This window comes from Mirounga leonina, unplaced genomic scaffold (genome assembly GCF_011800145.1).
Source record: "Mirounga leonina isolate KUSES-001 unplaced genomic scaffold, KU_Mleo_1.0 Mir_170, whole genome shotgun sequence".
NCBI classification, from domain to species: domain Eukaryota; kingdom Metazoa; phylum Chordata; class Mammalia; order Carnivora; family Phocidae; genus Mirounga; species Mirounga leonina.
This window is the reverse complement of record NW_023270433.1, coordinates 33,363,396-33,389,742: the sequence shown is the minus strand read 5'-3', so window position 1 is coordinate 33,389,742 and position 26,347 is coordinate 33,363,396. Positions and strand designations below refer to the sequence as shown.

At 51.3% G+C, this 26,347-nt stretch overlaps 1 protein-coding gene across 1 annotated transcript in view; it reads right to left on the bottom strand.

Moving 5' to 3' along the window:
* The window catches only part of SHB (SH2 domain containing adaptor protein B), a 134,242-nt gene that overhangs the window by 27,297 nt on the left and 80,598 nt on the right, over positions 1-26,347 (bottom strand). The window contains exons 3-4 of the mRNA XM_035016266.1: positions 19,550-19,765; positions 2,054-2,225 (exon numbers count right to left, since the gene is read on the bottom strand). Coding sequence (XP_034872157.1) covers positions 2,054-2,225; positions 19,550-19,765 — 388 coding nt within the window. The remainder of the gene's footprint in view (positions 1-2,053; positions 2,226-19,549; positions 19,766-26,347) is intronic.

Below are 26,347 nucleotides of genomic sequence, written 5' to 3'. Positions count from 1 at the left end.
AGGAGCGACTGTCCGGAGATCAGGAGCCCAGTTTTAAACACACTAAATTTGAGATGTCCATTCGTCAGCCAAGTGCAGATGCCAAGACAGCAGCTGGATGTAGGAGTTGGGGGTTCTAGGAGAGGTGTGGGCCGGGGATGCACACTGGTGACTCACCGCCAGGATCCTGAGGAGACTACCCAGTGAGGGCATGTAGCTGGAACCTGAGCCCCACACAGTCCAACTTCCAGGTAAAGCTGAGGTGAGGAGCCAGGAGGGGAGACAGAAGAGGTGGCCAAGGAGGCAGAGGAAAAACCAGGAGCAGAGTGGGTCTCCAAAGGAGGGAGCTGTCTACTGCACTCAGCCAGAGAGAATGGGAGGTGATGGAAGGAAGAGTGTTGACAGCTCTTTGGGGACTTCATCCATTTCCTGGACAGCACCTATTACGTGCCAGGCACCATTCTAAAGCACCGAGGATTCAGTGGTGACCCAGAGAAGGTTCTGCCCTCACAGAGCTTATGTTCCAACAAGGGCAGGATGCACGCTGGATCCAGCCACTTCTGGATCATTATTTTGCTTGTTGATTAAAAAGGACATAGTGATCAGAAATAAGCAACACCTACCACCCAGTCTGGGTAGCTGTGACAGAAGGTTAGCAAAGACGCCCGCTGGGAGCACTCCCCCACGTGCTCAGTACAGCAGGCACACGGTGTCACGAAGGAGGCTGAGGCCCTCCCCAGATGATAGCACGTGCTGAAAGGGGGCACATAGCACATGACATCATTCGGAAAACCCTGCATCCTGCTCACCGAGTGAGCATTTCCTGTGAGGGATGCACTGCCGGCTATGCTGAGGCCAGAATCCCCCGCTGGAGACTAATATAGTACATGACACACATGGGACAGTCTCAGGAGGGATCGGCTTGCTGTCAGCTCATCTCCTGTCTTTACGGCGTGCCTACTCTGTGTCAGGCGTGTGTGAAGGCTTGGGGAGAAGAGTGTGTATGGGGAGGGGGAGGAAGGGGAGAGTGTGGGGCCAAGTCACAGGGCTGGAGTTCCAATCCTACCTCTGCACTGGGAGCTGTGACATTCTGGCCAAGGCTCTGTGTCTCTTGGAGTCCCAACTTCTCATCTAAGTGACGGGGATGATAACCCCATTTATCGCATATTTGCTTATTAAGAAGATAATACACCTGAAAGTATCAGCACAAGACCTAGGACCTGCTTCATCAAGTCTCTAGAGAAGCTGGCTGGAGTCCAGGTGTATGGAATGGTGAGAAATTGAAAAAGCAGTGTGGGGGCAATTCACAGAGCAAGCGGCAGGCTGGGGAGATGAGACTTTATCCTGGAGGTGATGGGGAGCCACTGAAGGTTTCAGAGCTGAGCAGGGACCTGCGCATAGTGAGAAGGGAGGTCAAGGGCAGGGTGGTAAAGGGCCTGACTGACAGTGTTGGGGAAGAGCAGGGAGGGAAGGGTGCAGCAGGGATGGGCCTGGGCCACCGACTGGAGGTGGGAAATCTCAGGGGAAAGGGGCTGAGAAAACCCAAATGAAGAGCATCAAAGCCAGGAGCGTCTGGGTGGCTCAGCTGGTTAAGCAGCTGCCTTCAGCTCAGGTCATGATCCTGGAGTCCTGGGATCAAGCCCCATGTCGGACTCTGTGTTCAGAGCGGAGCCTGTTTCTCCCTCTCCCTCTGCCCCTCCCTACTCATAGTCTCTCTCTCTCTATCTCTCAAATAAATAAATTTTTAAAAAATCTTAAAAAACCCCAGAACATTTGAGTTAAAAAAACTCTCCCTCTGCCCCCCTCTTCTCTCAAATAAATAAATCTTAAAAAAAAAAAAAGTGTCAAAGCCTTGCTCAACAAATACCAAGCAGATGTGAGGCAAAACTATCACTGTGGCTAACAAACAAATCTAATTTATAGCAGTCAAAAGTAGGGGCGGCGATACGGCATGGAGGGAGAAAGCCCAGGGGTAGGAATCAGGAGACTTGACGGTGGCCTTGACATTCTCTCAGGCTTAACAGTGACTGTACAGACTGGAGCTGAGGCTGGGCCTTGATCCCTTAGAACTTACATTTGCTTTTCCAGTGGGACAGCAGGATCCACTCTTTCTCCCAAGATCCCACAGAACTCAGGGCTCCCATGCTTGATGGGCTTGAAGGCCCCTCCCGGAGCTCGAAGCTGGCGCCGCCGGTCCCGGGAAGGCGAGGGAGAGGATTGCCGTTTCTCGTTGCCGTTAAACTGGGCTGTGGGGGAGAGAAAAAGCACGCGGTCACCAGAGCTCAGCCCGACGGATTACTGGGTGGTGCAGAGTGGGGTAATAGCCGATTGCTCCCCTTGGGGCTTTACGATTCAGAGGGGGAAGAGCTCCTGGCAATTAATGAACATGGCTCAAAACGCTTGAGTTTCCTGCAGCAGGTGCTGTCACAGCCAGATGGTGCATTCAAGGGGCTGGCTGAGTCTCCCTCCAGAGGCCACTGGCTCAGCCTTATCCCCAAAGGATGCCCCCTGCAATCTCCAGCAAGGGGGCGGGGCATGGCACTCCCACTGGGGCTCAGTCCCCTGGACAGTTCTCAGGGAAGCAGCTGTTCCCCATCTTCTGCCTCCAAGTGGCTCCTCTGCTCCCATTCTCCCCACCGCCCCCCAGGGCATACTGGCCACATCTGCCCCCTTTCTCTCGGGATGACCCTACAGAGTTCCAATCAAGGGCCACGCTGCATCCCCCACATCTGCTCCTCTTCATTCAGTGCCCTCTGCATGGGCCCCACACGCAGCGAGCCTGGTCGCAGCACCAGGTGAGGCTGAAGCAGTGCGCAGCATAGTGGGCAGGCCCTGCCATGTGCCTCCGCCCCGCCCTGCGCCTGTGAGAGCATCGTTTACCTCCACAGGCTTGGGGAGGACACCTCTCGAGGGCAGGACCTCAAAGCTAGCCCACAAAGAGCAGAAAATACTGAGCTGAACCTGGAGTTGCCAGAAGCATTCCTAGAGACCAGTTAGTCTACCTTGCAAGTTCTCTCTCTGATGACTGTACCCACCTCATGGGGTTGTTGTGAGGATTCAATCAGGTGATGTCACCCAGATCTTAGCAGAGTGCCTGGCATGCAGTCGCTGCTCAACTCATGTTATTATATTTACTTTTATTATCGTCTCTGTTCAATGAGGACACGGCACTAGGTACTTCACATAAGCTTCCGAACCAACCTGAGTTCCTCTTCCAAGCTTGCCAGTAACTTGCTGTGTGCCTTGGCTAAGCTACTCAACCTCTCTGAGGCTCTATTTCCTACCTCACCATGTAACTGCGAAGATCAGATGAGAGAACACATCGTAAGGGCCCAGCACACAGAGTGCCGAGTGAATGGGCCAGGCCCTGCGGAACAAGGCTCTCAAAGCCAGGTCCGGTTGCAGGCCACAGACACACACTGGCAGGAGTCTCCTCTCCAAAGAGCAAGCACAGATGTGGTGAGCTGTCCTCTACCCTGGCCAGACACACGGCAATCAACCTCCCATTCACGAAGAGGGCGGGAAACCCCAGCCCCGACTGAGGTGGTGTGCTGTCTATGGGACTCTGGAATGTGGATGAACTTGTTCTATGTCTCAGCTGCTGAGCAAGATCATCCATCAGGACCGCAAAGCATTTCCATCCCTCCAAGACACTCTTCTCCATTAACCACTATGGAAAGCAATGGGAAGGGAGGTTCCTGCCAACGGAAGGCTCTAGACATGCTGGACCCATGTGTGCGCGCTCACTCTCACAACTGAGGCAAAGGCCGGCGGCCTGTCCATGCACCTGCCCCACTCAACACTCCCTCACATGTGCCAGGCAAGCTAGGGCTGGAGAAACAGAGAAATCCCTGCCTGTGAAGCTCCGAGTCTGAGTGGGGACAGACACAATAAATGCACACCAGCTGCAGTAACTGCCGTGGACAAACCTGCGGGAAGGACATTCCAGGCAGAGGGAAGAGCAAGTTCAAGGGCCCTGAGGTGGGAACGTGCCTCAGGTGACAGAAACAACACAGCCCAGGGGGAATGGAGGGCAGTGGGAGGGAACAGTATCAGGTCATCGGGCTCTGTGTCTTGCAAAGGACTTTGATTTTATTCTGAGAGAAATGGGGAGCCACGCTGAGGTTTTGATGGGGAGGGTTTTGACCCGGCATTTTCGAACAGGACTGCTGTGCTGAAAAGGGATGGGAGGACGGGGGTAGATGGGAACTCTCTGCACTTTCTGCTCAATTTCGCCGTGAACCTACAAATGCTCTTTAAAAAGTTTATTAATTAAAAGAGAGAGAGAGATGCACAAGAGCAGTGAGGATGGTCGAGCAGGCTTTGTCTGTGCATTGGGAAAGAGGATGGAGAGGCTATAGGCCTATGGCCTGAGCACTGGATGGATGGGGCTGGCATTCTTCAGGAGGTGAAGGTTCACAGAAAACTGTACTTAAAATCTGTGAGGAAGCAGGAGGGAGGCCAAACTTCAACCTAGAGACACCCCCAGCCTGTGAGGCCAGGACCAGCAGTATAGAGCAGGGACAGAGTGAGGACTCGCTGGGGGCTCTGCCCTCTTCTCGGGCTACAGTTCTTTCCTGGGTCCCAACCACGGGACACACAGCAATGAAAAGGCCCTCTAACATACAGGTCCTGGGGTTGGGTGTCTGAGAGAGCCCTCTTCCATCTGGTCAATAACCTGGGCTTGCATGGTAGTAGTGAGAGGGTGAAGCCTAGAGCTGGGGCCCCAGCACACATGTCACCGTGGGCCCCTGCCTGGCTTCCCAGCATCCCGGCTCTCCCACCAGGGCTCCTCCTGCTGAACCACACCAGCCCTGGGCTTCATCTAGGCAACTAGTAGCCCCACGGCAACTAGTCAAATGGCATATATGTTCTTGGGTAGGGGGGTTAGGAAGAGGTGAGCCATCTGTCTCGCAGAGTCCTAGATGGGTGACCTTGGGCAGGGGTGAGCACTGGGATCAGGTGGACAGGTAAGGGCCCGGTCACACAGCCCTTTTCTAAAGAGCTGGGTCTTAATCCGATGGATGGGTCGGTCAGGGAATGTCATTCTCAGATTGGGTTTTAGAGAGGTCTCTGACTACTGATGGAGATGGGATGTGGGGGGCAACCAGGGAGGCAGGGAAACCAGTTAGGGAAGGTAACAGAGGCTGAATCCCTCTGTGATGGGAGGGATGTAGGAGGTGATGCCAACAGGACTCGACTACTCACGGCCTGAGCCAGGGAAGGCCCCTGTGTGATGCTCCACTGAGAGGAGATCCGGGGTGCAGTAGGAGAGGGGGGCCAGGGACCATGGGAACAGCGTGTACTTTTCCTCGGTCCCTCTCTCTGCTAACTTTCTGTCAGGAATGGAGGGAGGCTGCTGAGCAAGCCCCTGGCTCCTGGGGTCTATGAGTCCTGAGATGGGCAGTGAAGAGGCATGATGTGGGAAGGGGCTGGGGGGAGACGAGGTTCTAGGCTCGGTTTTGCCATAGGCTAAGGAAAGGGAGAGATGAAATGAATTGTAAGACATGTTCACCTCTGACTAAAATCAGAATTCGGAGAGTTCTGCCAATATAAAACCCCACACATACCTCCTGGCACAGAAGAGGGAGGACAGACACGAAACATGGAACACCATCTATAGAAGGAACCCAAGCTCTTCAGCACAGCCCATGACCCAGCTGCCTGTCCAGCCTCAGGCCTCACCACGGCCACTTCAAGGCCATGTCTTCTGCCTGAACTACCACCACCCCATCCCCTTCTACCAGTCTCCTCACCTAACTGACTCCACTTGCCCTTCAGGGGCCACCTCTTCCAGGAAGCCTTCCCTGACCTCACCCCCTCCCCAGACTCACCTTGATCTCAGTCTATGGCCTCCTAATGGCCAGTTTCCTGGTCTGGAGCCCCATGAACCCCTCAAGAGCAGGGGCCGGTACCACATATGCCTTTGTGCCCCTTGCCCTAGCACATGCCTACAACCTACCAGGTACCCAATGAATGACTGAATAAAGAAAATTAATGAGCTGTTGTTTCACTTTATTGGAAAAAAATATTGGTTTTCATACCAGATAAACTCGATAAAACCTAATAACATCCCAGTCAACACTGTAATTCCCCACTGAATTAATTTATACATTCACTTGCAAGCTTAATAATATAGCCATATATTTCAGAGGGAACAGGTGGTGATGAATGACAGGCTTAATTAGGCAAATTATTTCACCTAAAATAAAAAACACAAACTCCAAGTGCAGTGATTCAGCAGCAAAAGAAAAAAAAAATTTAAGAACAAAAGCTCCAAACACAACTGCTTTCATTCCTTCTAATTAAGTTTCTCTTTAATCTGCAATTTAAAATGGCAATTCTTTTAATTTAGTGATTTTCTGCAAAAGATAAAGACACAAACCCTCAAAAGAATATCTGCATTTAGAGAAAAAATATGTCACCCCTGTGAGTCATTAGAATGACAGAACCTAATTAACTGCACCTATAGGCAATTACAAATGGAATCAGAGTTGTGCAGGAGGGAGGGGAAGCTCAGGGGGCGGGACCAGGCCCTGGGAGACAGTGGGAGACATGGCCCCACTGATGTACCACCAGCCTGTCTCCAGGGCAGGTGAGGAGGCCCCTTCTCCATGCCCCAAATGTCCTTCCAAAAATTCCGGTCTAATGACAGGCCTCAGCCTTTAAAGACCCAACTCAGGTGCTCCCACTGCTGTCCTTCCAGGCCTTTTTTCCATCCACATTAGCATCCAACTTTGGTGGTCCCCTTCCTACTTGTAGGATAGATTTTATACCAATCGGTTCTGACGTTCAGTCACTACCAATAATGGATGACAGCATCCCAGGTACCCACGTTGGCTCGGACTCTCACAATAGCCCCGCCACCCTATGGGTGATGGGTGAGGGATGGGGACTCAGAGGTGAGAAGGAACTTACCTCAAAGGGTCTCAAAGCTAAGGGGTGGGGGAGACCAGGCTTGAGCCCAGGCCGTGGGTCACCAGGGTCAGCTCCCCCTCGGCCCCCTCAGGTCCTTCTTCCCTGTGGTCAGGCAGGGGCTGTGCACCCCTCATTCAGTCTGTGGTGTGCTTCCCACCTCTAGGCCTGGAATGACCACCCTCCCGCTCCATCCATAGGACATCTAGAAGCTTCCAAGACCTGGCAAAAAGCCACCTCTCCACAAAGCCTCCCCTATCCTGCCTGCTGAGAGCCCCTTCCTCCTCAGAAGCACTTGGCACTTGGCTTGCAGCTCCATGGCACCACATCCTACTCCTCCCCAGTCAGCCTGGGTGTTCTGTGGGGGCAGTGCCTGTGATTGATTTTCTTTCTCTTCCCCTCTCCAATCTGTTTGCCCCTAAACCTAATGCAATGCTTGTTATGGAGACGGGTGTTTAGTAAATGTTTGCTTAGATGAAATAAATGTGTTCCTTCAGGGTCCAGCTCCTTCTTGTTTATCGTTCAGGGCTGGCCAGAGAAGACAAGTTCCAAAAGGCCAATGGGCCTCTAAAGCACAGCTTTGCTGGGCTCACAAACTCTTGCTGGCTCCCAGTGCCCCTGGATGGAGGGCAAACTCCTCACTCTACTGTTCAAGATCCTCAGTGACTTGGCACCAACCCAACTTTCTGGACGCATCTTCCCTTACAAAACCCCTCTGGGGTCCACACCCAGCCTTAGGCTCCAGTCGCAAAGAATGGCCAGTCCCCAAATCCACCATCTGCCCCTAGGGCTCTGCTTTGCTTTGCCTGCCCCCCTGGAATCTCCTTCATTATCGTTGGGTGCCTGCCCTTTGGAATCCTTCTTCACTATCTCTGGGTGCACAAATCCTTGCTATTCTTTAAGGTTCAGCTCCAATGTTACCTCCTAGGGGAAGTTTTGCCCTAGATCCCCAGGTAGAATTCCCTTCTCTTCTGTGCCCTGCATCCCCTGGTCTATGCCATTGTCTGATCCCACCCCAGTCTCCAGTAGCATGGTAGGTAGGTCTTTTCAGAACCGGATGGAAATGGGGCCTTGTACCTCAGCCTCCACTGAACCTCTCCTCATGGCCAACATGCAGCCGACAAGAAGAGCCTATGGGCTGCAATAAGACCAGGGAATGGAGGAACCACAGCAGCTTGGCATCATGGAAAGGGTATGGACTCTGGACTTAGAAAAACCCATGTTTGAGTCCTGCCTCTGCCATTACTGTGTGACTTTGGGCAAGTTTCTAAACCTCTCTGAATCTTAGCTACCTCTTCCGTAAAACAGGGTTGTCTATTCTTATATCATAAATGACTATGGAGGTAGTTAGTAACAGATGACGTATCAAAGTCCAGGCAGGTCCCTGTAAGTGGTGACTCCCTCCCCACGGTCACACCCAATGCTCTGAATATTCCCCTCTCGTGTACTGAGGAGGATAAAGTGCCTTGCATCAGAAACCACATTCTTTTTCCGTATCCTCTGCTGGGATTCCTGATTAAGCTGGAAGGTCCAAAGGCACGACATAGTCTGCTTTGTTCAGAGCTGAATGGGTGCTGAGAACAGTGCCTGACTTATAGTAGATGCTCAATATCTACCGAGTGAGTAAATCTCCACCTGGGTCAGCAGGACCATAGAACCTCTATGCATCAAGAAAGGAAACTTGGGAGCTGGACTTTCTCTTCAAAAAAAATTTTTTTTAAAGATTTTATTTATTTATTTGAGAGAGAGAATGAGAGAGAGAGAGCACATGAGAGGGGGGAGGGTCAGAGGGAGAAGCAGACCCCCTGCTGAGCAAGGAGCCCGATATGGGACTCGATCCCGGGACTCTAGGATCATGACCCGAGCCGAAGGAAGTCGCTTAACCAACTGAGCCACCCAGGCGCCCCAATCTCTTCAAATTATTTTAAAACATTTTGTAGATGGCTTAACATTTACCGAATGCTTCCTGTGCACGGGGAGGCATCCATGAGACCTGATGGGACATTCTCCTCTGACCCCCACAGCAAGCCTAGGAGACGTCAGGGCAATTTATCCAGGTTTTACAAACAAGGCCTGATGCAGTCAAGTAACCTGCCCAAGCTGATAGGAGCTGCCTGCCACATCAGGCAGCCAGTCTTAGCCCCTACCTGCTCCCCTTCTGCTTTGGGATTTAAGCCCTGGAAGGCCTCCTCTCACCTGGGGGTGGGGGGTACCCTAGGAATACCTTCGCCTGGGGGGGGGCAGGGAAAGAAGTCAGTGACCTGGCAAACATCCTTCAGTCCTCCCAGCTGACCAAGGGTGTGGATGGTGGCCCCAGAGGACAGGGCCCATTCAAAGCCAGCTGGAAAGGAGCAAAGGGGGCCCAGGGGCTTTGGGCCCCAGGCGAGACCTGTGATGTGTTCCAAGCTCAGTGGCTGCAGCTTTCTGGCTGGCCTGGAGTCTCTGACCCACCAGTTATCCCCACAGGACAGGGTCCTTTAAGCAGAGGCAAGAAGGATTAGACAACTGAAAGCAGGACGCATGCAAGGAGCTCTCAGCCCACTGAAGAGGCTTCTTTAGGCCTTTTGCGGGTAAGGCAGAAATGAATACGGGGCGCCTTTGCAAACCACATGGGGCTCACAGGAGGGGCATGCCCTATACTCTGAGAACACAAGGGCACAGAGAACAAAATGAAGTTGCCAAAGGCACCCCTTCTGCACAGTCCTCGGTACTGATGCCTCCGTCTGTGTGTGTGTGGGGGGGGAAGGGAGTAGGGAGGGCAGGGGTGGAGGGGCACATAAGGGGCTGCTGCCTAGGCAGTTGTGAGCCCCCAAGGGGAGCAAGGAGGGAGACAGTGCAGTGGTCTGGGAAGCTGGGGTGGACCACGTGATCCCCGGAGTCTTTGGAAACACCACAGACTTTCACGATAATGTGCAAACACCTGCAACTGACTGAAACTGTTCCCATGACAACGGCTTTGCTGCTTCGACTTTCTAAACATACATTCTGAGTTACCTCATCTGCTCCTCAATGCAAGATCAATATTAGAATTCCCATTTTACAGATGGAGAAACAAGCCCAGAGAGGTGAGGCCCCTTTCCCTTCCAGTTCAAAAGCAGGCCTCACTCTCCGCCTCCCCCCACCCGTCCCGTGTGTGAGAGCTGCACCTCCAGGTATTGTAAGACAACAGGCGGCTCAGCAAATGTTTGGTCTGTGTTCCAGGACTGCCAACAAGAGGCCTCTGTGTTCACCTCCCAGACGCATGCAAGCCCCAGGGCACCACGCTGCCATATCTCGTGGGCAGTGCCGAGAACAGAAGTCTTCATTGTGAAAGGAGGCAGCGGTGACTCCCCGAGAAGCAGGGCATTGGACAGGCTGTGAGGCAGGCGCCGGGATGCCGCTGGGGTTCCAGAACACCATCTGGATTCCAGGAACAGCGTCCATGCATGTACACCCAAGCCTGGGCTGGGGAAGGAGGCCCTGGAACAAGGCCGGGGCGGGGTGGTGTGTGTCTTCGTCCCCTTATTCTGCACCCACCATAGGAAACAGGCACCACTGTCTGGTACAAAGACCCCACCCCAAGGGCTGCTGCTCCGCTATGGGAAATTGAAGGATAAATCCTGATGAAAATTGTGAAATGACCCAGATGCAGAGACCTTTACAGCTGCTGAAGCAAGCCATCTTTATTATCATAATTCATTTTACAGATGAGAATCAGAGGGCTGGAAATGGGACTGATTTGCCCCAAGTCAACAGCTAGATTTGAACTTGGACTTCAACCCAAGTCTTCTGCCTCCCAGAGGCCTTTAACAAGTTCAGCACAAATCCTGTCTGTAGTGCAATATGTTGTCAAAAACCAGTAGTTCACAACGACAGTGGTACCAAAAGCCGGTGTCCACTGAGCACTCACTGTCCCGACTCTCAGATCAATTTCCACCTCATTTTAAGACGAGGAAACAGAGGCAATTTGCCCCAAGTCGCCCTGTTAGTAAATGGCAGCACAAGGCTTTAAACACAGATCCTGTGGCTCTGGCATCTGAGTTCAGGTGTACTCTGCTAGTTCTGGGCCGGGCTCACCTGTCAGGTGGAGAATGCCTGCTCAGGTCTGATGCAGCGTGTTTCCCGATGCTTACACCTACAGACACCCACAGACAATCACTTAGAATCCTAGGGCTAGACTCTTCTCCCATCCACAAGCCTCAGAGGACCTGCACGGTGGGCATCTGTGGAAAAGCGTCTCCCCATCCAGGAGCCCCAAAGCCCAGCCAAGCTGTGTATAGGTTTCTGCTGCCGTCCCTCTGCAGAGGGCAGCGAGGGAAAGGAAGAGCGACCAGAGGGGACAAGCCAGGTGGATGGCTCTCAGGGGGCTGCATGCCACCCGCTAGCACACCACTCTCTCCACCTACAACACGGCATCTGGACGCCTGGGCCAATCCTCAGACAGGCGGGGACGTACTCGCAGCTTCTTCCTAGGAATTCAGACCAGAGGTGGCAACTGTGGCAGTTAACAGCTGTGCAAAAAATGCCCCTCCAGCTGCAGGTCCCTCAGCTTCCTTTGGAGAGAAGACAGGTGTATGGCATGAAAGAATGATATGAAAATAAACTATCCCTGTGTGAGTAGGCTGCATCATTACCTAGGTATTCTAGTGTCCTGAAGAAATCATGGGGTTGGTTTTCCTGAGACAGGATTTACTCAATGATTTAACACATATCTGCATGTTCATTATGTGCCAGACACGGATCTAGGTACAGGCCCAGGGTGAACTAGGCAGGCAGTCTCTGACCTCACAGAGCTTAACCAATCTCTATCCACATGAAGATTTCTGCCCTGCCAAACAGAACAGCAAAGATTCTATCAAATCTTTGTGTTTTTTTTCATACAGGAGACAAAGGCACTAGAGGGAACATTTCTATCTATCAATATAATTAGTAGACAAACCAAAGCTATTAAACACTAGTGTTTTTCTTTCTCTTTTCTTCTTTTTTTTGAGGGGGGGGGCTACTAAATGAATTCATCCACATGTCAAGTAGAAAAACCGACTGGAAAAACCTGTCCCTCAGTAACATATTAGCCAAAGGAAGCGAGTGATCCCGGTTCTCTTCGTAGTCACTTAAACCCCCCTTTTCTCTGCAGACCTGCTGTTCGTATGTGTTAAACATTAATTACAACTGTTACTCATTACATAGCAAAAAGCTCCCCATACAAACAAAACTGTTATTTCCTCGCAGACCCAAGGCATTCTGGGAAGCTGTGCAAGAGACAGGAAGCATCACAGGAGCCCCACTGGGGCCAGTGGGGAGGGCAGGGGGGTCTGGGTGCACCAGGTGATGGTGGCAGGTTTAAGACCCCCTGAGGAACCTCCCGCAGAGGCTGAGCCTGTTTGTTCTGAGGGCACGAGGATGAGTCATGGGGCTCGGTGGGAACAGCAAGCCCAGAGAAAGTGTCTGGTGCGCAGAACATCAGCGCTCCCCGCTCCACAGCATGTGCGTTTGACAGTGACAAGTCACGAGGTCAGCACGGAGTGAGTGCCACTGCTTCTGCCTTCACAGTGACCAAAGGCACACGGCACCAGCACAAGGTAAAGGCAATGATCCGACCTGCCCTTTCCTCACTTGAGATGACGAGGCAGCGGTGGAAAGAGCCCAGATTTTGCAGTCAGCCTGACCTGGGCTCATTAGCTGGGAGACTGTGGGCAAGGGGCTCATCCTCTTGGAGCCCGAGTACTGGCATCTGTGTGATGACAATGAAACCACACCCACCTTGCAGGACTTCACAAGTGGTGCTCACTAAATGTTAATTTCCTGTCCTTTCCCCATTTCCCCCCTTACCTTAATAGGATTATTTTAAATTAGCCAATTGAGCTGCTTTGGAGATGACTCACAATTGTTTAGGAAATAGACATACCTAGTAGGACTTTGCCCTCTCTCTGCCCTTTCGGCTTTACTTGATGAGGCTGGGAAGGTGTCAGAACTCAAGAGGGTGCCTGGCTAAGGGGGGACTGACACAGCATTAGCATCTCCCCTGCTAGTGTGTATCTGGCTGTTCCATTATAAACCAACACCCCCCCCATACAGGGGGTGATAGGAGCACAGAGGGGTCCCAGCCCAACCTGGGATGAGGGTGGGGAAGGGACTGCACGTGTCCAGGAAGGGCTTCCTGGAGGAGGTGGTGTTGCTACCACTGAGCTGAGCTGTGACATCCCCTCTCTCTACCTCCTGACCCTAATACCTAACACATAACATGTACAAGGTACACAGTAGGTGCTCAATGTAAAGTCCTCAGGTCAGCAGCATCAGCAATGCTTGGGACCCTGTTAAAAATGCAAATTCTCATGCCTCATGCCCAGAACCTACTGCATCAGGAACTCTGAGGAGTGGGACCCAACAATCTAATGTTTCCTTTGGGTGATTTCCCTACTCGCTCTGGGCCAGCAACCAATCCACGAGTGTGTCATGGCTAGAATGGGGAGGGCGACAGAGGGGACCCTCTCACACCCAGGAACCAGTGGCCCAATCCTTGGGAAGGACTGAAAAAAGAATGGGAGAACTCAGTGGCTCACAGTTAGAACTACTGCAGGAACGGAGACTAGGACCCCCTACGTAAGTACTGCTTCCCACGGCATCCATGCAGCTCGGTGCCGGGCGCAATGAGGAATGAACTCTCTAAGTGGGGCCTCTGTGCCTTCCAGGTACCTCTTCAGGGAGTACTGTTTTCATATTAAATTAAATTTTATTTAATACAGTAAGCCTTCCCTGAACACCAATAACCATTCTCTCATGTGTGACCCTTTAGGGCTTATAAAGTCTTTTCATCCAGGTCTTTTCCCTTGATCATTGTGGAGATACAGCGTGACAAGAGTCGTGAGTATCCCCCTTTTATAGATGGGAAAACGAAGTCTCAGGGAGATGGAACAGCCTGTCTGCGGCCCCACGGCTGGTGAGTGGTGAAGCCAGCACGTGGACTTAGGATTGTCTGACTCCTTCTACTGCGCCACGGACTCCCGGCACGCACAACACTGACCAGGGCTTTCGAGGGCAGAGCACCTCGCTGAGGGGCTAGTGGGGAAGACAGACAAATTCCCAAAATAACTATGTTTGGCATTGAGTCATAGGTCTGTCTTCTATCTTTGCTGGGAGGTAGACCTGTTGCCGGCTGAATCCAGGGTCTTGCCTGAAAAGTAGCTTCAACGGAGACGAATCTTCAGTGAGTGGAAAATGAAAAAATGAGAAGCCTTTGCTCCTTTGAAAGATTTCAAGGATGCCCTGCCGCCTGGGCACTCTGATCATTTGCTTCTCAGAGGCAATTACAAATCATTAAGGATGTGGCTGTTTACTCATTGGATTAAGAGGGAACGTTGATCTATCCTCTGCGTATGGGTCCGCTAGCTCTGCTATGAGGTCCCCGGGCAGTTCTCCTCACCTCTCCGGGCCTCGGTTTCCCCAGCTGGACAAGGAGGAGTGGGATGCCATGGTGTGGGAGCCCCTCCCTGTGCTGAATAGTGGCAGAGCATGACTAACCGCGGGATGGCTATGGTCACCCCCCCATCCTGGTGCGAACTTCCAGAACTTAGGCTCCTCCTGGATCCTCTGCTGGAACCATTCTAGGTGGGCACACACATCCCAGTAAGGTAGCCTCCCAGAGGGAGAAATCTGTACAAATCTGTACAAATGAAAGGCACGTGACATTTCCCATGGACTCCACCCATATTTTGTGCAGCATGTTTGACAGCAGCAGGGAGCCTGGACATCCAGGGTTCGGGCTTGGATCTGGAGTTGGACTTCTCAAGTTCAAATCTAGGCTCTGTGGCTGACTAGCCATGGGCCCCTTCTCTTTGGACCTCAGTCTTTTTTATCAGTAAAATGAGGAAACTCATTTCCCAGCAGGTTGCTGTAGGATTTCATGAGACAATGCAGACAGAAAGTACTTAGTCAATGGCCAGCACTTTCGTGATGCGGTTCCCTTAAGCCTCACTGGGACCATCTGCAGTTTCCCAGGCGAGAAAACCGAGGTTCCTACGACAGGTTCAATCCCTGTCCTCCCAGTGGCCCCTCAGAGATGTGAAGACACCTAACCCATGCCACTCTGAGCCCATGTCTGCTTCTCCAGGTTATGCTCCTAGCTCCTCTGCCCTTCCCTGTGTGGCCACCTCCTGTGCAGGCTCCTTTTGTCCATGTCACAGACCCTGCCACAACGCCCAGGGCTGATTAGACCCTCCAGACCCACCCATGCCTCCCCAAGACAGTGTGGAATCACCCGAGGCTGCTTTTCCTGCCCCACTACTGGGCAGAGAGTTCCAAAGAGCCATTGTGTGGGCTCAGAGCTGCATCTGGGGGCTTAGGGCTAGGCGGGAAGGCCATTTCTAGACCCACCTGCCACCTTGCAATTTGTTGCTGTAAAGATTCCCAGGGGGTGAGTCGAAGCAAGCCAGGACCTAAAACCACCAGCTCTGATGGCAGGTGTCTCTGCCAGGGGGGAAAGGGGCTGATAGCTTGATGGAAGCCATACCACCTCTCCGTGCATGGCCCAGCTGCAGCCTGCCTGTTCCTGGTAGTCGGAGGTGCCAGAAACCTGACCAGGGGGCTGGGATCAACAGAGGCCACGTGTGTGGGAAGGGACTCCAGTGCTGGGTGACTGGAGGTTCTGGCTAAGGCCACAGTCGGCTTCCTGGAGGAAGAGCAGGCAATGAAGGCCCAAGGCTTTTTGGAGACCTTGTGGTATTTCTCACTCACCTGGCCATAGAATTCTAGGAGGTGGGAAGACTTTCATTCCCAAGAAGCCAGAACCACCTCACACCATGCAATAGCTGTTCTCATGACAACCAGGGAGTGATAATCAAGCCTTCCCGAGGCAGCAGCCCCCAGAGCCTCAGAGTATGGCTGAGCTGGGAAGGGTCTGACTTCCATACAGGCTGGTCTGGAGCCACTGGCTGGGAAGGGTTACTTCTATGGAGATGCCAAAGCCCGCCTTTGAGAAATGCCTCTTGCCATGAATGCAATAACTGAATCATGGAGATAATTCAGAGGCCCTCCCTTCTCCCAGTCTATGATCAGCATGGTGGGGTGCTGAAACATGGAAGCAATCCTGGAGGTGACAGGCCACCCCCACACTTCTGGGCAAAGCCTCTACCAGCAATCCTGCCTCAACTGAGCTTCTGCTTGCAAATTCCCAGTGAAGGGAAGCTCATATACTTCTGGGTATAAATGACATTCTTACCGCTCACCTGGATCCTAAATCCCTGTGGCTCCTTCTTGGTGGGCCCAGCTCTGCCCTTTGGGGCTCCCTCACAATCCACACCCTTTGGACATTTGAAAACACTGCCCAGGTTCCCTCATCCAGGCTAAAAATGCAAAACCAGAGAACACAAAGGGTGGAAAGAGAGAGTAATGATTTTGCCCAGCCAATTTTATCCCATACAGATGCTCCCCAGCTACAGATCCTGCACCCCAGACTCCCCAGGGCCTATCAGAGAGCTCCTGAAAGTCTAGAAAAACCATGTGGCACATTTCAAACAGGTACTGCATGGAGGACAGGGCCTAGCCGAGCGCTGCCTTGCTCCCTGACAACACCAATGACAAAGAACATGCGTACGGACATAGCCATGCACGTGCACAAACACTACAGATGCACGTGGGACATTGTTCTTCATTCCCGGGCAGCCACACTTCTGGGTTTACAAGCGAGTCCATGGCAGCACTCGAGCTATCCAACTGTACTGTTTCAACGCATGCTCCTTACCTGGAAGGTGGCCCATCCACCTCTCACTCCATTTTCACTCTGGGCTAGGATACCGGAGGGTGCTCCTCGCCTACTAACACTACATCAACAGGCTCTGTCCACAGACATGGGGAGGCATCCGGTCATGACTAAAGACTGGTGCTTACAGCATCCCTCCAGCCCGAGTGAAAGAGCTTCCTTCTATGCCCCAGAAACCAGAACCAAACCAAAAGCTTCTTGGGAAGAGGACGGCCAGGATATACTTTGGAGCAGGCCACACAGAACCAAGTGACTTGATGAGACACAGACGGGGACCTGATTCTGAGTCTGTCTTCTCTCGGCAGCCTAAGAAGCAGATCTACAATGACACCTGTGACAGCAACACAGTGACATGAAGCCAAGTCCAGAATGGATATCTGTGGCCCAGAAACTTACAAGGAGACTGTTCTAGCTGAGACCTTGTGATCCTTTGTAAAGAATGTACAGGAGTTCTAAAACCCCCTTTGGGCAGAAGCGGGCAGGTTCTGGTCCGAGAGCCTTTTGAACAGTTAAGGTCCTATAGGTTAAGTGCATTTCACTTTAACATGCATGTGAATCACCTGGGGGCCTTGTTAAAACAGACTGACTCCGTAGGTCTGGGGTGGGGCCCGAGACCCTGCATTTCCTACCAGCTCGTAGATGACGCAACGCTGTTGGTCCAGGGACCACGTTCTGAGCAGCATGGCACCAGACCAAACTAGAGCATCAAAGGTAACATCACCCTTGATTGACCTGCAGGTGGTCAGTCCAATGTGAGGCCCCATCACACTATCTCACGCCAAGGGCTCGAGATGTCTGGGAGAGCTGCCACATGAGCCCTTTAATCAAAATGGTGTTTGCAAAGAGTAAGCTCTTGGATGGCACTGGCCCCATTCCAGCTCCTCTCACGCCCAGGAGGAGTAAAGCCCCTTATTAGCCACGCCAGGGGACAGGGGCAGTCCTTGGATTCCCTTGTGCCAGGGCAAGACAGGAGGCTATAAAATGCACAGGGGCAACCTGACCTTCAACCACACAACTATGTTTGTCTCTGGCTCTTGGCCAGGTGCTCACAGCTTGGCAGGCAGAGACCAGCATCTAACAGAATTAACCATATGATGAAAGAAACGTTCTACCAGAGTTGAGTGCAAGAAGCTCAACAGGCCCAGAGAGGCAGTAAAAAAGCCCTTGGGACACACGGCTGTGTCTCAGGGAGGGCTCACAGAGATGACAATATTTAAGCTGGGTCTGGAAGGAGGTACAGGATTTTTGCCATGGCAGGGAAGGACATTTAGGCAGAAGGAATGGGATTTGCACACTGCATACTATGTCCAGGGAACTGTGAGTAGTATGTGGCTGGAACATCAACTGAGGGGATCAGGATGGAGGTAGGGCAGAGGCCTCACTGCTGGGGGCTAGAAAGGAAAGGTCTAATTGTGCATGAAAAGGGAAGACCTCAGGCAAAAATGAATCTTAAATTAAAAATAAAAACTCCCCTATGGACCTGGGTGGCTCAGTTGGTTAAGCATCTGACTCCTGATTTCAGCACAGGTCATGATCTCTGGGTCATGGGATTGAGCCCCGTGTCAGGCTCTGTGCACTCAGCATGGAGTCTTGCTTGGGATTCTCTCTCTCCCTCTCCCTTTGCTGCCCCCCCTGCATGCGTGCACTAAATAAATAAAATCTTAAAAAAAAGAAAAGAAAAACTCGCCCTTTTGGACCTTCAATGTGGCAAGAATTAAATGAGTCATTCAATGTCTCTTTTTTCATATGCCTTAACTCTCAGATCGGAGTTTTGCATCGGGCTTTTCACCTCTTTTTTTTTTTTTTTAAGATTTTATTTATTTATTTGAGAGAGAGAATGAGAGACAGAGCACGAGTGGGAAGAGGGTCAGAGGGAGAAACAGACCCCTTGCTGAGCAGGGAGCCAGATGTGGGACTCGATCCTGGGACTCCAGGACCATGACCTGAGCTGAAGGCAGTCGCTTAACCAACTGAGCCACCCAGGTGCCCCGGGCTTTTCACCTCTTAACATTAAACAGAAGCATTTTCCTCAGTTATTATAAACTCTTTGTCAACATCACCTATTAGTGGCTGTATGTATTCCATTTAACTAATCCCTGTCTACTGGACGTTCAGGTTGTTCCCCACCTTTCATGATCATAAACAATGCCTTTTCTGAGTTTTCCATCAAAACCCTGGCATGGATCCTAAAGGCTGGGCTTAGAATCAAAAGGTGTGCACATCAGCTTAAGACCTATTAACACATGTGGCAGGCAGCTTTCCAAAAGGCTGTGTGAGGGGAGTTTTAGTGCTGGGACAGATATCCAGATTCTGCAGAACCAGTCTCAGAGCAAGGCAGAGGGGGCACCTCAGTCATTCTTGGCCAGGGCAAGAGCCAGGTTGAGGTCAGGATGCGCCCATGCCTATGCTCCGTGAATGGCTTCATGCCCGAGCTGGGACAGGAGACGTGGTGGCCCTGGGTGCATGCAGGCCTATCACAGCTGTACAGCTAGATGGAAGCACTGGGCTCCCTCATGCCCAGCACGAGCTGCTTTGCAGATTGGTCTTCTTTTAGTCTGTAAGAAAATTCCTTCTGAAACAGGCTTCAGTGAATTAGAGCATTACCAACAGGACAAAGACAGAGTCAGACAATGAGATCATCTGGGCTGTCTGTGAAGACTAGGGAGACTGGAACTGAGGCCCTAGGGGCCAGCCCTGGATTTCCCCTTGGCCTGACCTGGCCTCCCTTCCTTCCAGGACCCTCATCATCTTTGAGGGGCCCAGCTGGACTAGAGGAGAGGACAGCCCAGCCCAAATGGATTATCAAACGAAGTCCTGTGGTTTACCTGAGCAGGAGGGACGGTGCATGTACGCCCTTTACCGAAGATGAGTATGGAGTGTGGGGTCAGCAGCCCCCTCTGAGGGGGGCGACTGGCTCCTTACCTGCCAGAGCTGGGATGGTGACCCGGTTCCACTCCCATGGCTGGTCGTACTCGTCGGCAGGCCTGTCGTCATCCTGGGGCAGCTTGCTCTCCCGCAGTCGGGGGCTGACCGTGCTCTCGGAGTCCGAGTCGACGCTTTGGCCCTCAGGTTCATAAGGGGTGTCGTATAATTGGATGCCTTTGTGCTGGGACCGGACACTTTCTTGCCTCTGAAATTCTGCAGGCCAAAAGGAAGGAAGCAGAGATATAACAGATGAGCAGCATGTACTTCCTCACCTGGGATCTGCCAGGTGACACCCACAGGAGTTGTCACCAGCCAAAGAGGGGAGAACCGCACAAGAACAGAACCCTGTTTCTGAGCTTGAACTGTCCCTCCCCATCCCCTGAAGGCAGCGTCTCTGCTCTCACAGGGCAAGGCTTCCTCACACAGATCTCAGGTTCTTGGACCTAATGAGAGAACCAGAAGGCTCGCCGCCACCGCCATCTGCTCGTTCATCGTTCATTGTAGTCTGCAAGGGCAGGGCCCAGATGTGCACATCATCTTCCAGGTGTGTTCTGACATCAGCTTGGAACACAAAGAGCCCTCACCCCTTTGCTTTATAGATGAATAGGGTCTTCCCCACTAGGACTGTTCCCCATCCTCTGGACTTCCATTCTCTACCTGAAAAATGAAATTAGGCCAAACAATCCTCAAGTTTTCCTTCAGCTAACAAGTCAAGAGCCTTCCCAGGGCCACCATCTTCTCCCCTACAAAGCCCCACGAGCACCCCCTTCCCTGTGTTTCTGCCTCCCCAAGAGCCTACCTGTCTTCTAACACACTGAGCACATCTGAGGGACCTGAGGGCACGTGTCCAGTTTCACTGCTGAATAAGGGGGGGAAACTCTTAATCCTCTGGAGAGGATGCCAAGGCCTGGCCCTCTGTGGGCTGAGGGGTGACCGCCTGTCTAGACCAGGCCCCACACAGGGGGCATCCACGTCAGCTGCTGCTCATTTCTGAGAGGCCAGTGGTGGCTCAAAGATGGATGCCAGGATACTAGAATCAGGTGCTTCTGAGTCAAAGAGTGACACTTTACCTGCTTGACTTTGTGAAGGGCCTGCGTGGGACATATGGAAGGGAGGGTTCACTGGAGCGGCTGCCCTCAGGAAGCCCACTGCTTCCAGAAGAGGTATAACAGGCACCTAAATCACCGTAATTCCCCTGGCAAAGGGGCTCAGTGCAGGGCCTGGAAGGGATGAGGCAGGGGGAGCGTGACGACACGTGAACTCCGACAAGTGAACATAGGAGGGTTGGTATTCTCTATGGTGGGACTGAGGGGAGCCAAGGCGGTGTGGCTGGAGTGGACGGACAGGCTCACTGCCTTTCAGTTTCACTGTGGTAATGTACATAACATCACTTTGTCATTTTAACCATTTTTAATTATACAGTTCAGTGGTATTAAGTACATTCACACTGTTGTGCACCCATCATCACAACCCATCTCCAGAACTTCTTCATCTTCCCAAACTGAAACTCTGTACCTATTAAACACTAACTCCCCATTTCCCCCTCCCCCAGCCCCTGGCAGCCACCAGGCTACTTTCTGTCTCCATGAATCTGACACCTTATATAAGGAGAATCATACGGTACTTGTCCTTCTGTTACAGGCTTATTTCACTTAGCATAATGTTTGTAAGGTTCTTCCATGTTGTAGCATGTGTCAGAATTTTGTTTCTTTTTGAGGCGGAATAAAACTGTAGGTCTATTCACTGTCCACTTTTGCTGGAGCACTGGGTCCAAGGAGGTGAGAGGGGAGAGGTAAGGTTTGACATTAAAGGGGTGAGGGTCGTTGAGAGTGAGCTATTTAAAAGAAAAAAGATTTTATTTATTTGACAGAGAGAGAGTGAGCAAGCATGAGCAGGGGGGAGCGACAAGCAGAGGGAGAGGGAGAAGCAGGCTCCCCACCGAGCAGGGAGCCTCATGTGGGGCTCCATCCCAGGACCCTGGGATCATGACCTGAGCCGGAGGCAGACGCTAACTGACTGAGCCACCCAGGCGCCCCCTAAAAGGACTCTTGAGGCATTCTCCAAATCAGAGTTCCAACGGCATAAAGACATGGTAGAAGCCCACGGGACTTATATACCTTGAAGAGCAGCTGACAAAACACCCGGTGAGGTCAGCCCATCTGAGCAAGAACATTGTTTTCAGGCTGGGCTTCACGTTCCAGGGCCAGCTCACGGGGATGACAAAAATCCCCATGCACACGCCCTGATACTACAGAAGCCAGCTGACGCTGTGCCAGTGCTTAGTGTTGACATTAACTAACATTACGGTAGTGTTTCCCAGACCTCATTAACTCACACAGCAACTTCATGATTTTGCTGTTTTCAACTACTGCTTGGGTTATTCTTTTCTATTTTTACTTATGTTGCCTCACTTTTTAGAGTTAATAAATTTATGATAAAAATTTTATTATCACCACCCATGAGTTGTTATCCTTTACTACAAATAGTTGATAAGCGTAAAAAGAATGAATGAGAACAAAACCAAGCAGGTAGGTCCTCCGGCCCGCTGGGGAGCTAGCACAAGGCCCGCTTTCCCTCCGCTGAGAAGGGACACACGCAAGTGCTAGTGAGCCGGTGGGGGTGCAAGCAGCACGCAGAGATACTTTCTTTGGCAAATAGTCACTTTCTCTTTTTAGAAAGACAGAGGAACAAAATGGAAAAAGCCTTCTCGCTATATGGTTCTCAGGGCTCTTAAAATCCCATCCCCTCCGAGAAGATGTCCCATACTTTGGCAAAACATGGCTTTACTGGGTCCCCTGAGTAAACTGGGATCATTTATTAGTTTTAAGGATGATGTTTCCCTTTTTATGGGGGAGGGAGAAGAAAAGAGAAAAGCTGTAAATGGTAGGACTTGGTCACTTTAAAGTGAGTACCAACTGTAAGACACCATAGATGACTCTGTAACTCACTAAACCGACCAAACTATCTGTTCTGTGGGGTTGTCATCTGCATTACTCTCACTGGTTCTACGAGTGCAGTCTAGCCTCCTGTCCTTGGAAAATTCCGACGTCTGAGGACAGTGGGGCTGCAGCTGATGGGCACTGACTGACCCAGGAAAACCATCTTCCTCTTCACCCTACTTTACAAGCAGGACCAGCGACCAGTAATGTGCTCTACAGTTTACAAAGCACTTTGCGTGAGAATCACCATTTAATCTTGGGTACCACAAAGCAATTCACAGATGCACATCTGTGGGCTGCCAATAATCAGGTGTGCCCTTGCTCTCTCCCTCATCGAGCCTGGCTGCAAGCAGATATTCAATGAGTGTGGGTGGGAAAAATGAACGACAACTGACAGCCAGAAACTCACTCCTTACCCCCGAATTCCTGTTAATTTTTGGAAGTCCCTGAGAGCAGTGATAAAGTATGTGGAGCAATATGCCAAATGCATATAGTTTAGTATTACACAATATGCAGAAGAGATGGATATTCTATATAAACACCAGCATAAAAGGAAAACATGTGCAGTGAACAGATTAGCTATTAAATCAGAGGGACTTGTGCCTACACCTCTCATACAGAATTTATTGTTCCAAAGGCATCTGTGCCTTCCTAAAGCTGGGTTAGTAATGGCATGCAGTTAGGGCAAGGAATGTTATAACGGTAATCATTAAAATGAGCTTCCCCCTGTAGTACATGGTGAATTCAAATTTTCATTAAGGCTGCAACAATAGGGAACAGTTAAGTAAATTATGGCATGCTAACTAGATGGAATATTAAGCAGCCATTAAAATGATAAATCGGAAGATTATGTAGCTACATGGAAAAGCGTGCATGAAATTATGCTAAGTTAAAAAGTAAAATACAAGATTGTTTATGTGTTGAGCAAACTGCATAATGTGGGCTTTCTAAACAAGTCCTGGCCACTGCGGATGAGGCCCCAAAGGGAATGCTACTCCTTGTTTAGGAATTACTGAGCACTGTCATCACATACTTTGCCCACAATACGCAGACTCTGATGACAGCAATGTTCTCAGTACAGCTACGCATGAATAAAGAGCCGACAACCTGACATAGGTAAGCAGCTACTGTGCACGGGGGAAGGAATTATTGTGTAATTATTTTTGAAAGTTGTTTTAAATAATGAATTGGGACGCCAGGAAAGAAAAAATGTAATTAAGACAGGAGACCGTGAAAGTAAATATGGTTTGAAGCAAGATTGGGCTTCCAGGAGCTATGTGCATTTCGGAAGCAGCTGCCCTTCCCTGAGAAAATGCTCATTTCGGGAGCATCTTCTCTCCCCAGAGAGGCTCACCCAGGGCCCCAGGAAGTCAAGGGCCACTGCACCCGGCCAGCTCACCAGACGTCACTGTCTTCTGCCTAATGACTTGGCGCACCCTCCTTATTACCCAGACTGATCTGTGAGGGTCGAGAGACTAATTTAATAGGGGAGCTGGTGACCATATGTTTTAAGTCACAAGTTATCTGGACATTACCATCTATAAATTCATGGAAAATGACCTTTAATATCAGTGGCAGGCTGTGATTTCATGCCTCTTTGGCAGGGAGCAGAAACATTAAATTGACAGGGTGGGGATTTCTGTTGACCTCTGGAATAGAAAGGTTGTCAAGTGGAATTACATATAGAGAAAGAAAAAAATAATCACTCAATCAATTAATCAATTAATCAGCACTTTCTCTAGAATCAGAGTATGTTAGATCTGGAAGGGACCCTGGGAGCACTCACCAAAGGCATTGAGCTGGGAGGTGAGGCAGATGTGCTGACAAAGGGCTGCGGCGGGTGGAGAGGCAAGGGCCAGGGGATTGTCTGAGTGAGGGGCCCAGGACAGAGCTTGGTGCAAACTCCAAGGGACTGGATGAGGGTTTACAGTTCTCTAAGTCCACAGCAACAAGCGACACTTTACTCCAGGGTTCACCAGCTCTGTGCCACTGCCTTCCCACCCTCCTTTTCTTTGCTTTGGCTGCCAGGAAGCTCAGGGTTAATTTTGCTTAACTTCAGTGAGTATGTTGTCTTAGATACTGTATAGATTTATTCACCCTTCCTTCTATATGGACTTTGATTTCTATTATAATGGCCTCATTATAGACATTTAAAAAAATGATGGACAACCTCAAATCTCTATTTTGGAAGCAGATAGATATACATCTAAATGAAAAAATGTGTAACACACTTCATGGTATCTTTTACTAGTAAAATATCTTTTACTAGTAAAAAAACTAGAAGAAAAGAAACCTTTACTTCTTTACCTTCCCTTGAGGAACAGGAAAAGGAGGTCTCTGGGAGATGGAGGCCGAGGAAATCCGTGTGCATCCCTGGTGCACCCAGCTTCCTCCAGCAGAGCTGGTATCCACCCCTCCTCACACCCAGCCAGGCATCTACCGAATGCCTGGCACAAGAGCCAGAGGGAGACACGATCCTGGTCTTCAAGAAGCCCTCGGCAAGGGAGGGCCAGAGCAGATGTGATTACTATCACTCAGCTGGGAGAAGCCTGGGAGGGACTTCTAAGGAATCTGGACATGAGGTCATAGCACAGTGGTGCGGCAGGGAAAGTGGACATTTGCTGGGGGAAGGACTGAAGCAAAGGCACAGGAGTTGGAAGCACAAGGTGTATGTGGGGGAGGTGGACTGTCCAGGGGGCCCAGTGGGAGAGGAAGCAGGAGGCAGGTGGAAGTGTGTTCTGGATGCTCTTGGCTGCCATGGGATGGCACCCCCAAGAGTGTCTAAGCAGAGGTGCCTCAGACCCTCCGGGCAGGGTGGAGCTGGGCGGGGAGAGGCAGGCACAGGCATGCAGAAGCCTAACTGGAAACGAGAGACGCTGGCCGTCAGGCCCCTCACCTCTCATTTTCCTCGCTGGGCTTGCTTGAGAACTGACACTCGATCCCAAAGCATAAGGGTGGCAGAGCTCAGTAGGGACGTGTGGCCCACGAGGCCTCCATTCCCAGGCCAAAAAAACTACTCAGCCAGTGGTGGGCGTGCCTGGCTGTGCCACCAGACCTCTCCCACATCACGGCGTGGAAGCCACCAGGACCCAGGCCTGAGATGCCAGGGATGGGGGCAGACTAGACTCAGAAGTTCGGGGCTGCATTACTGGAATGATGAACCTTCCACTGACTGCCTGTACCATCCACCTGGAGGGAGGCAAAGCCCTGTCCGGGTGAGTGACAGGTTCCACAGCACAGTGTAGTGGCTGAAAACACAGATTCCGCCAGACTGCTTGGGGCTGAGGCCTGGCTCCAGAGGGAGGACCCAGGGCAAGTCGCCCCTGTTTCCACATCTCTGGAGGGCAGGAAATGACAGTATCCACCTTGGAAGGATACTATGAGAGTTCAATGAATTCATGTGCATTCGGCGTCTAGAATGGGGCCTGGCGCACAGAAAGCACTCTGGAGATGTGGCTGTTATTCAAATTACTACTACTGGGCTTCCTTGGAACACCAGCCCAAGACCCCTCCTCCTCGGAGATTGCTCTTCATCCCCCAAAACCATGGAACGTCTGCTTCCTGAAATCAGACAGGCCAACCGTGCACTCGAAATGGAAGGGTTTTAACACCAACCTCCAAACCTACTTCCATTTCTGGATCCAAAACTTCTGATTTTCGCTGCTGCTTTGGCAATCTCATGCCTCCACGGGGTACCCCTGCTCCGGATCGACTCTTGTGCATCACATGAAGCACACAGGGGAGGTCTCAACAATCAGCAGTCTAATCACTACATTTTACAGATGGGGAAACTGAGACCTGGGATGGGAAGAAAGTACCAGGGATGAGGCCAGGGGTCCTCTAAATCCTGGACCAG